Below are 11879 nucleotides of genomic sequence, written 5' to 3' on the forward strand. Positions count from 1 at the left end.
GGTCTGCCGGAGGGCGCTGTCCCTGGGCCTGGCGGGCGACTGGGCTCGCGGCTGCTTCCGGCTGCTGCCCTCGGGGTGCAGGCGAGCCTCGGAGGCGGCGGGGACAGCGCCCCCGGGCGGTGGCTGACTCATGGCGTGTGCGAGGAGCTACCGGATGCCTTCGGGACCGTCCATGTCTACATCCTCCTCTTCCCTCCTCACCGCCTCCAACCGAGCTTTCCAAGCTGGGGCAGAAACAGAAGGAAAGAGACGCGCGGTGTGTCTGCACTGCTCGGAGCTGAGCGCCACAGCCCCCGGGATAACGAGCGTTGCCGGCGCTTGGACCTCAGCAGCGCGAGGCAAAGCTGTCAGTTCTCATTTCGCCCAGGGTGGCGCTGACTCCGTCTCTAAGTCAGCAAAATGATGGATCTGAAAGTAGCTGAACCTTCTGGAGACAGCGGGTTTGGGGAAGGGTGAGTGAGACACAGGGCCAGAAAGGAGATGCTGGGAAGGGAGGCGGAGTACAGAAGAGGATAACGTCGAGGGCAAAGGAGATGCGCACATGTTCTAATCGTCAACCCTCCGCTTTTTCAACTTTTGCTTTCCCTGCTGTCAGATCTGTATTTAAAGGCCGGTTTAGTGCAAAAAGTTTTATGTACTTAGTATCCTCATGAGTTTGCAAGGGATAAACGACATCATTTTGCCTCGAGCAGATTCAATCCCTAATGCTTTTAGAGCAATGTGCCCAATTTTCTTTAGAATAAGCCTGAAAGAAAATACAACTTTTCTTTTAACTGAAAGAAAATATGACAAATGACTTTAAATCAACCTCAGTTTCAAGAAAATAATGGCAATAGAAATTATCTGGATGATGTAGTTATTCACAACCTAGGAGAGATTCATTTCTAGTTCTTAAAAATACTTTTAGAAAAGTGAAGGGATGGTTCTTAAATTCCAGGGGATGAATTCTTCTACTCTTAGTCTGTTTTGTAGTTTTTTGGAGGTTACTTTACTCTTTATGCAACTGCAAGCTAGAAAGTATATACTCGTTCTTAAGCACGTTAGGTGATGCATACCAGACTGTCCTGCTTTTAAGGAGCCCGCCCCTTCCTGTGTGATAGGATGGTGTTGTTCTCAAAAGGCGGCCGCATCTTCCTTCCTGGTGGTTAAGATCAGTTTCTATTGTGTAGCTTTCCAAGATAAATCCATCACTGACTTTTTTACTCTGGCAAACAGCAAGCTACTGTGTCCTGGCTTTTCTTTTCCCTAGTGATCCGGTTAGCTAGACAATTTGGTGTCTTTTCATTGGAAATATCATTTCTCTCTAAAGCACTGACAGGGCATGACTAGGCATAAAGCTCTGAAAAAGAAAACCCTTCCTCCTTTCGGGAGATTTAACTGCTATTGCTTTACTTGGGTTATTTCAGTTATTTTAAGCATACAGTTATTTCCCATTTTGTAAGTAATACTCGTAATAATCATAAATTACTAAAAGCCTCCTCCACTTCTTTCTTTCTGGCATCTTCTTCCAACTGACTTTGGAATATAAAGAGGAAGATAAGCTTCACAGGGGAGGAGAGTTGCCCGTCAACTTTCTACATCTCCTGGAGGCGGAATACTACGTGGACTGTCTGGTCTAGTCAATCAGCAAGGGTCACACCCAGCTACGCTATATCGCCAATGTAAATTTAGTTTTGCTGTAAATTAGACTGAGCCGTTCCAGAGGTGAGAAGCGTGAGATAACGCTTCCATTTGGTCCCAGGCAGCTCTCACCCAGAGGAAAGCTCGGGCTGCAGGACCTGGGCTGCACAATCGAAGGCGCCTGGCTGCTGTCACGTGATTCCCTCAAAGTGTCAAAGCTCTTCACGGCTTCCCCTTTGGAAGTGGCCACCCAAGCAACCCAGCACGGCCCAAATCAACACCGAATCTCGTTTTATCTGCCGGCCGACCCACCCCGTTTCTCATCCCCTTTAGGAATCCAGACCCGCTCACTTCTCAGCAGAGGCGGTGTCTCCAAGAAGCGGACGCGAATCAAAAGCTCTTTCTCGGTGGTTCTCCGGAGACCGCGGTTTGCGTCTGTGCCTTTCAGAGCCCAGGAAAGTTCAGCTTCGTAATCGAAAGACGCCCTTCTGGTGGAGCAGGACCCCGGGCCGAGTTCCACACCCACTGGGGCTCTCGGAACAATGGGGAAAGTGGGAGGCTTGGCGGGGCTGAGCGCGGCGCGCGCAACCTGGGTGCGAAGCGGTGCCAGACGCGCGGCCGTTCGCGCAGCGAGCTGCAGAGCTCAGCTCGCCGGGTTGGGCGCGGGGCGCACGGGCCTGCGCGGGAGAGCCGGGTAGCGGTGGCCAGAGGGAGGCGAGTTTGCAGAGGAGCGAGGCCAAGGTGGGCACGAGGGCCAGGGGTGCAGGGACTGGGGCGCGCAGGCAGTGAGGCCCGAGCCACGCCCGAGCTGGGCGCGCTGCAGCCGCGCTCAGAGTCCTCGCCCCTTCGCTCCTTTCTTGTATCCCGCTCCCGGCAGAAGCTTCCAAAAGCGCTTCGGGTCGGATGCATTGGTTTCCTGCAAAGCTTTGTCTCGGGTCGGCTCAATCTCCATCAATTATTTACGAGAGCTCTTTCCCGGGAAGGCGGAGCGGAGCAGCCTTCGGGACGTGACCAGCGTCTCCGGATGCAGCTGCGGGCGCTGGGCGGCTCTGAGTTCTCTTTGTTCGCTCACTTTCCCTCTGCCGAGCTCTGCACGCGGCGCCGCCTCCCCGCCCCCAGCCCGGGCGGAGTCTTCCGATGTCGCTGCCACGCAGGGAGAATGCTGCCAGGCCCACCGTCCCGCAGACAAAGGCTTCCTGAGAAACCGTGCTAATTCAGGGCCCAGGGAGCCAACACCGCTTCCAAAGATCCTTTGCACGACCCTTCAGCCCTGGCCACAATGTCCCTCTCCTGTATTGGGTGCCAGTGTCTTTTGTGGAAATAAGAGGCCGTGGCTGGGATCCACAGTCTTTATTGTAGAGCACGTGAGTAACAGTAGCCAGGAACAATGCATTTATAAAATATCAGTTTAAACGAGAGGTCACAATCTATGCGTTCACAATTTACAGTGAGCCAGTAGTATTTTTTAAAAGAGAGTGAAATTTTCTCTTTTTTTCTTCCAGTTCACTTCTTATTTTTTTTCTAGAGGGGGGCGTGGGAACTTCCCTGCTACCTATAAGAATTCCTTTGTGCACTAGAAGATGAGAGAGAGAGAGAGAGAGAGAGAGAGGGAGAGAGAGAAGAGAGAGAGAGTAAGTGGGCTTTGGAAGGGGCTTTTTTAGAAATTAAAGTTCTTTTACTGTAGTATGGTGTTTTTAGGAACTGGAGAGAAATATCTTGAAACAATAATAAATGTTTATGCTAGCATGAATTTTAGCGTAAAATATTCTATTTTCCAAATCTTGCATTAAAAAAAAGACAATTTCGGAGTAGCTTGCATGCAGGCAATCATTACAGCAAAATAAAGCATGTTAAATACCTGGTGAATGATATCGCCAGCGATACAAGACAGAACTATGATAAAACCATTTCATCTTTCAAAGTAGATATTCAATGAGGGTGTATGGCTGGTACTGTCCAAGGTACTGGGACCACACAGAAAAATCAAGACATTTCTCTCTTGGGGAGGCTCAAAGTACTGGTGAGAACTGAGAGAACCAGTATAATTTCCTTGTAATTTTTCAAACACTTTTAGAAGGTGAAAAAGTAACATCTGTGGTGTTTAAAAATGAAAGCTCAAACACTGACAAGCATACAAAAAAAAAAAAAAAAAAAGGGAGGGGAAAAGCCAACTGAAAACGTAACCACAAGTTGTTTTGAATTTCTATTAGGCGTTTTTCATTATCTACTTATCCTCGAGCTGTAAAATACTTAAGAAATATCAAGATGCAAAGGTCTCATTCAAGCAAAGGTGATACATTGGGTAAAATATTTTTCAGATCGATCTTTACAAATAAAACACTGATACTGTAAAACAGCATAGCTTACCTTGCTTTTCTAAGAGCATGCACCTTGTTCAGGCATTCCATTTCAAGTTTTTACAAAGGTAGTAATATTTATTGCAATGCAGCTGCTAACTCTAAGAAATCTAATACAATCAAGAGTGGATTATCATACATGCGCAAATCAAACAAGGTGCCTAAATGCTTCAGTTTATAAGTTAGTAATATATAATTCCAAGTTTACAAATGATTATCAGATAAACATAAGCACCATTTAAGGTGCGTCTTTACCCATATGAAGTTGACATAACAACATGACTTTCTGAGGAAATGTGTCTGCTTTTTCCCCTTCCTTGTTGGTTTAAATTATATTTTTCAATATACAAACCCTAAAGACAATTATTCAAGGGTATCTTTTCCAGAAACTAGAAAGGCTTTTGTTCTGGTTTAGAGTTAGCATGTCCCCCCAAAAGTCTGCCATGTCTGGAAGGTGGCTTGGTCGTGAGGTGCTGCATTCCATTCGTCTGTGGATTCAGCCATGGATGAGCGCAGCACCTGGGTGTGCTGCTAGGAGATGAACCTGGCTGGAGGTGGGTGACGAATGGCTTGACCTAGAAGGGTGTATTTTTTTTAACTGCTGATTTTTCTCTCCATGTTCTGGCTGCTCTGCGTTGCTCACCTTTTCCCTGCCTACTGTTCTGTCTTGAAGCCAGCCAAACTTGAACCAGAACTGTGAGCCAAAATATTGCTCTTCTCTTTCTTTAAGTTGTGGGTATGTGCTAGTTTGGCCCAGTGACCAGAAAATGACTAACACAGATTTCGCATTATTTTTGCTGTTTCAGAGGCAGGCTTGCCAATGGACCTTTTAGTGTGTGCTTGCAATAATGAATCACCTACTCTTCAATCAAGGAAAGAAGACTAAAGTCTCAACTTTGAAGCCTGTTACCAGACATTTAACAATGCCTATCCTTCAGTTATCATGACTTTAAATGTATCACAGTATTTTAAGTCTACGTAGCTTCACAGATTGCAGGCTCCCTTTGTGCACTCAAAGAACTTTGGAGGTAGCTATTACCTTCCCCATTTAAAGCACAGAGTACTTGAATTACAGAGAGTTTAAATTTCTTACTCAAGTTCAGTTCCATGATCACAACTTGAACTGGGGCTTTCTGTTTCATCAAACATGTTTTATATCTGTCTCAAGTACCTCTGTAAAAACACTACAGTTTAAAAGTCTATGTCTCTGAGGCTGATTTTGCACTTGTGCCATGCTTCAATATTTTAAAAGAGTCCTGTATTATCTACATTTGGAGGCAACCCTGTCACTTAATATTACATATGAAGTTTTTCTCTTCCTTGCAACTTGTGTATATTTTTATTTTGCAGTCTTTTGGAAAAACCAGTGTATTCCACATCTATTTTTCTTTTAATGAGAGTGTAATTTGCTCCACTTACCTATCAATCTTCAGTGCTTTAACTTTTGCCTTTGCTTCTATAGCCATTTGATTGCAAACAAAATAAAGAGTAACAGGCATAAACTATGTTTAAAGAGGCACCAGGGGTTTAGCTCATTGGTGATTGAACTCAGGATCTTTTGTACACCATGCAAGTGCTCTAGCATAGAGCTAAAACCCAGCACCTCTTTCAAGCTATTTTGTACTTATCTGTTATTATCAATTTCCTTTGCAAACACTGTCAGAATCCAGACCTTCATAATCCTGCTTAGACTGCTACAAATGCTTCTCATATTAAATGACAGATTCCTTCCACCAAATCCTACTTCCTAATGCTGCTAGTTTGTATATTTATTAAACAACACTTTCCTCTGGCCATGCTGTTTATAGGACAAATTTAAACTATTCTCCTTCCAAGGAAGTTCACCTTCCTCATCCTATAAAAATGTAGTTTTTTCTGATACTTCCCTACAGGGTTCCCCGTCCTACTTAGACTTTTGTACCCTTTACTCACAAACATACAAACTCATCCTGCTTCTGTATCTCCTATTTGGCATTCTCAGTACTTGGCATACTCCTTTTCTCAATCTTCCTTTATGTCTCCTGTTCAGAATTTGCTCATAAAGTCAGCTTATGTTCCCTGGCTTTTCCTAATGGGCTTAGGTCAATTAGTTAAATTTCCTAACTATCAGTTTTGACTCAGTCAGTGGTTTCTTTACATGTTTATGCAGCACGTATTGCTAAATTCATGTTATTAATGGCATCTAATTCATGTGATTGTTATTATGACATAATAAAGGTAGTTCTTATCATAGTGTATAGAACACAGTAAACATAACTGCTGATAAGTGATGATCATAGTGGTCTGGCACCATGTCCTGTCAGTAAGGATTAGCTATCATTTTTACTGTGTTTTATCAATATTATTAACTTAATCAAATTATCCCATTCTTTTATTTATATAAGATTAGTGTCACTCTGATAGAAACAGGTTGTATTGAATTTGTTAATAATTGCCTATCCATATAATGAATATCTTAGGATAATATTCTTGTGTCCTTTATTTCCAGAGAGGGTCAGAGCCATAGAACCTGATCCATACACACAAATTGACTGGAAGAGTCACAGTGGAAAAGAGCTGATGTCTTTGGAGCCACTCTCTGTTTTTCAAGAGTAATTTAGCTTGGCCACATGCCATTGTCCTGACCTTCACTGGCATATGTATTCAGTCACACACTGCATTTGTTCTCTACCTTACACTTTGGATAATGAATCATAGGCTCCTTGGGCTGTAAACACCATGATTCATGGTTTTGTCTCTGAGCAAGCCACTCAAACCACATTACACTTAGGGCTTAGCCTAATTTCAAGCATCTTAATAAAGACTATTACATGATCTCTTGGACTCAATATGTACACATGTTATGATTTAACATTATGATTGAAAACTTTTGGTTAAATTCACATTGGATTAAGGTTGTTTGTGAATGAGAGAAGTTGCTACTTTACCATGGATGCTTTAATTACTCATGTGTGTGTGGTTCTGCACATTTGCAGTTGATTCCTGCATAATCAAAACTTCTATTGTATTACTTCTTGTAATACTCATGAATAGTCAACGTTCATGATTCCAGCCTATGTCCAGCCATTCATTGGAGCCAAAATACTATTGAATGTGTGACTTCTATTTGTTCTCATTTTTATTCTTCTCTTAATCCAAGTGGAGGTCTTTAGCAAATATGGAACACATATGACTGCTATACAAATTTAGGCCCACCATTAAATTTTGTACTAACATCACTACTTTACTACTCCCGAGTCATCAAATTTCCTAGCTAAGCATTTGAGTAAATATTTCACTTCGCTGGAGTCTACTGGAGCACTCAGTATTCATCAATAATTGTTCTTTAAAATGAGCAAAGGAGAGTGTTCTCATCAGACAAGTAAGAATGGGGTACCAAGTTCCTCTGTATGTCACTAGGAAAATTTAGTAAAGTTTTGCTTTTCTAGTTTTGATCTCCTTTCTTGTCTGAAAACTAATGTCTAAGGGTCTTCTTCATAGCCATAATCTAGCAAGATCTCACTGCCAATGCACACGAGAAATTATACATTATATATTCAATATTAAGAAAATGTATTCTAGTTATAAAAATTAAGCAAATAGTCACTCATACTTAATATTCTAATACCTTGCATTTCTTGTTGCAGCTCTTAAATATTAGTGAGATTTTAATGCAATGTGCGGTTTCTCAAGCTTTGGGTCCTAGAATATGCTGCGTAAAGGTCAAAGTACTCTGAATCTGAAGTTCACTGGATTACTTGCACTTATTTCATTCTTCACACTATATTTACTGTATTCAGGTGATTACTCAGGGTCATTAAAGGAAATAGGCAGTACAGTCATCATAACTGGGAGAGGGTTTATTTATAAAGGGACTAATCCTGAGAAAAACCATGATTTCCTTGTGGTTACGTGGCCAGCCAAGACGCTCTTCCCGGGAGGGATTCAGAGCGCAGTCCCCACTCCCCCAGCTTGCTCTCTGCCTCTGCTCTCCTGCTTGGACTCTGCGCTGGCCAGTTCAGTGAAATCCACAGCATGGTGGAGTCATTTGCTGTGGTCCACCCAGGCTATCCCATTCGTTTGAGAAATGTATCTAAAAATCATACATATGGTATATGGCTTTATAGATGTATATGATATATATTTTCCCTGAGATGAATGCAATTATTATGTGTTACAAACATATACCAGTAAAGGAGAAACTAAAAAGGAAAAACTAAACGGAATGAAATACAAGATACCCGGAACAATAAGCAGCCGTATTCCCCTTACCGATTCATCCTTCCTTTCCTCCTTCTTTCCCTCCCTCCCACTTTTCTTTTGTTCTTTTTCTTTCCTAGGGGTTGCACCCAGGGTCTTTGCACTGAACTACATCCCATCTTTTTAAAGTTTTAAATTTCGGGACAGAGCCTCACCAATGTGCTCCGTGCCAAGGCCAGGCTCGCACTTGAGTCCTCCTCTGGCTCCCCACGTGCTCGCACCACAGACCTGTGCCACCCTACCCCGCTCCAAGCACCTAACTTTCATGTACAGCAGTCACCCTAAACTGTACTTTAGAAATAGCAGACATTTTGAGTTATTTCTTTCCAATATGGCTAATGTATTTTCTTTGTCAATATTTTCCCTGAAACTGCATATTTATGAATTGGAGAAATTATCATTTGAATGTTAAATTTACCTATAAATTAGCATGGAATGGATGTTTATTTAATTAGATTGCATTTATAAATCTTAATAAATTAATCCCCTAGAAATCTTGCACATTTTTGCCTGATTTATTCCTTGGTATTTGATATTTTTATATTGTTTTTGAAGATGCCTTCTTTTTCTGGATATTTGCTTATTGCTTTTGCTAGTATATGGAATCAAAATAGACTTCTAGGTAATGAACTTAAATTAGTATATGTTGCTTTATTCTTTTTTTATTTCCAATAATTTTCTGCAAAATAATTTGTTTTGAAATAGATAATTATATCACTTGAAAATGATACTAATTTTGTGTTTTCAATCCTTTTGTCTGAAATTTATTTTTTCTGGTTTCATAGCAAGAACTTCTCATACAATATTGAATAAAGAGTGACAGTTGGCAATTACTACATTAGAAATAAGAACTTTATATTGATTTAGTATATTTATAAAAATTGTCTGTAGCTAGCAGTATACTTGGTTATTGATTAGAAAGGTTCTATTTAAGATGAGAACCAAGATATGGAAACTTACTAACATTACTTTTACTTAACATTGTACTAAAGATAAAATAATGAAAAGAGTTTAAGAAATGGAATGACACCAAAATTGTTCATTTTAGGTGCTGTACTGAGCTCAGCATTCTAAACATGTTGTTTTTTCCCTAATTTGTTTTTAGATTCAGAGAATGCTGTTAAAAAAGTCCTACAGGTTTATTTCATAAACTTTAGCATTTGACTTTTAGTTGTCAGTGTAAATGTCAAGGGCCGAGACTAATCATAAAATGATGCAAAGTGAGTTGGCTTAGCCTGACATATATTGCTAAACTATACTATTAAATTTAATATGTAGCATTTTATCAGCTCAGAGATAGAGAAACTAAAAAAACAGATATCATATAGGAGCAGCATTAAAATCATAAAATGATGGAAGAGTCAATAAATTGTACTAAGATAAATAAGTGTCCAAAGAAAGAAACTGGGTCATCACATAATATCATGAAAGTCATTCGACAAATGAATTTGTGGCTCAAAGTAAAATGAAAGATAAAACTACAAAACTTAAAAGAAATATTAGAAAAATACTTTTTAAATGTCACTTTCACTATACTTTAAAAATGACAGAATAGTCTGATAAAACTAAATGTTGAGATAAATATAGAGTGACAAGAAATTTTATAGGGCTGGTAGATTTTATATTAATGCTGTCACTCTGAGAAACAGTGCAGTGTTACGGAGAAATACGAAAGCATCAGTTTCTGTAGTGTGAGACCTCTAATTATAAGAATTATTTATCACATGTCCACCAGGCCGTGTGTTCCCAGAAACATATGTAATATCAAGTCTCAAAATTATATGATTAATATAATTGAAATATAGACATTCAATGTATCACAGTAGAATAGTGAAAATAGCAAACTAGAGCTATAAACAACATAATGTGGTTCTCAAGAAGATAGTGCTAAACAAAAGTGGTAAATAACAAGATATATGTTTGATGAATTTACATATGTAAGATTAAAATATATAAAATTAATGTTATTAAGGTTGTATGCACAGAAATGAAACTATGCAAAAGCAAGGAAATGATTCTAAAGTTCACATTAGCAGTTTCTTCTGAATGCAAGAAAAAAGTAATTCAGGAAAGAAGTAGCTTCAGGAGCAAGTGTTGTAACTGGATTTCACTGCGTGAAGCTCATGTAGAGTTTGCTTTATTTTGCTAAATTTTCCCTTTTCTTTGGGATGGCCTTAGTCTAAGGCAGGCTCATCATTTGTGAAGAAGTGTCTCTATGCCCAGGAAAATAAGGAAATCTGTTTCCTAGTAACCCGAGTGAAATTCTAGGTGCAGCTCTCATCGTTCCACATTAGGTCTTGGGTCCACCCCTATGGTGGTTGTGGGCACAAACAATTATCACTGCTAGAGCTCGGCTAAGAGTCAGCTATTCAAGTGTCAGGAAAAGTCTCACCAGTTCATGTGGACAAGTCTTCCCAAAGAAAGTTCCAAAGTCATGGTCTTCCAAAGAAAAGCTATGTTACCCAGTGTGGCAGCAAAGGTAGCGTTTCAACTTGATTAGCTTTGGGATTGGCCCTGGGGATTGGTAGAGCACACTCCCAGGTGCCCCTGGGAAGGTCATGGAGGTGTGGCCTTGGGGTCTGGGTCTGGTGATCTGGCCCCTTCCCCTCTGACACTGTGCCCCTGCTCTGCTTCCTGTTTGTCATGAACTTTGGCAGCTTTGCTGCCCTATACCCATCTACCAAGTATCAGCCTTGGAGCCAGCAGATCGCAGATAGGAATTGCAAGTCAATGAAATCTCTCAGTTGTGGATAGTGGGTACTTCTGCTGAGACAACGGGAAACCATTGGTACAGATGTGGAGTTGCTGCTCTACCTATAACTGACCCAGTAGTTTAGAAGCCTTTGGGCTCTGTTTACTGGAGGAGTTTGGTAAGGTTTGGAGACATGGGCTAGAGAAACCTTAGAGTGCAGAAAGCAGAGCTGAGATGGTGATTCTGCTCAGAGCTCGGAAGACCAGGATGTGGGTAGAAGGCGGACAGTAAAGGCCAGGCTCAGAAGGTTTCATCTCAACACAAGGACTCCACTGGCATTTGGACTAGGGGCTGAGTGTGTCACACTTTCACACTTCGGTAGAACATTCATCCACATTTTGCCCAGGATGTTAGACTTCTCAGGAGACTGATTCATTTTGGGTGTGGCTATATATGTATTAGTAAGAATACATTGACCTGTAGATTTCCACAGTTAGAAAATCCCAGAAATCGTTAAGTTTATATCTCAACCATGTGAAGATTTAGATTCTCCTGCTTTATTCTTTTTTTGTTTTACCATTTACAGTAGCATGATTGTTGTCCTGCCTGAAAGTAGCACATCCTCAGAGAACAAAGTCTGAGAAGAAAGGCGGAGGCTTGAGCATCCATAAAAAGTGGATTAGTGTACTGTACTATAAAGTAGTCACGATTTTAATGGTACTAAGATTTTCACAGCAGTTACAAAGCTTTGTAACTATATGCTTTTAAAAACCAGGACTAAACCACACAATCTTAATTTGATGTCCACACCTTAGACTTGTAGTGAAAAATGGGACGAGACTGAATGGTTTTGTGTTATGGATGGTGGTGAGGTTAGGCTAACGCTCCTTAGTGATGGGAAATATTGAAGAAATCAGTGAGACCTGGCTTTGTGGGAGAGAACAGAAACATTTATATAATTGGCTGTAAAG

At 40.9% G+C, this 11879-nt stretch overlaps 1 protein-coding gene across 3 annotated transcripts; it reads left to right on the forward strand.

The window, feature by feature from the left end:
- The first annotated feature begins 217 nt into the window (after positions 1-217).
- On the forward strand, positions 218-7282 carry LOC102009539. Of its 3 annotated transcripts, XM_013516638.1 has the most exons (5): positions 218-452; positions 1954-2984; positions 4651-4673; positions 4784-5005; positions 6466-7282. In XM_013516638.1, the coding sequence occupies exons 1-2, from the start codon at positions 400-402 to the stop codon at positions 2831-2833; spliced, it is 933 nt and encodes a 310-aa protein (XP_013372092.1). In that variant the 5' UTR covers positions 218-399; the 3' UTR covers positions 2834-2984; positions 4651-4673; positions 4784-5005; positions 6466-7282. The 3 variants fall into 3 exon arrangements, with proteins under 3 accessions (XP_013372092.1, XP_013372090.1, XP_013372091.1); XM_013516636.1 differs by lacking the exon at positions 6466-7282 and having other exon boundaries at positions 4784-6443; XM_013516637.1 differs by lacking the exons at positions 4651-4673; positions 6466-7282 and having other exon boundaries at positions 4784-6443.
- Positions 7283-11879: the final 4597 nt, after the last annotated feature.

The sequence above is a fragment of the Chinchilla lanigera genome, unplaced genomic scaffold (assembly GCF_000276665.1).
Source record: "Chinchilla lanigera isolate Chin_1 unplaced genomic scaffold, ChiLan1.0 scaffold00035, whole genome shotgun sequence".
NCBI classification, from domain to species: domain Eukaryota; kingdom Metazoa; phylum Chordata; class Mammalia; order Rodentia; family Chinchillidae; genus Chinchilla; species Chinchilla lanigera.

Bases quoted from the DNA above. Each gene is read 5' to 3' on its own strand.
- LOC102009539 (XM_013516638.1), top strand. From the start codon at position 400: ATGATGGATCTGAAAGTAGCTGAACCTTCTGGAGACAGCGGGTTTGGG. The intron at 453-1,953 runs GTGAGTGAGACA...CATCCCCTTTAG, and splicing joins GACAGCGGGTTTGGGGAAGG to GAATCCAGACCCGCTCACTT.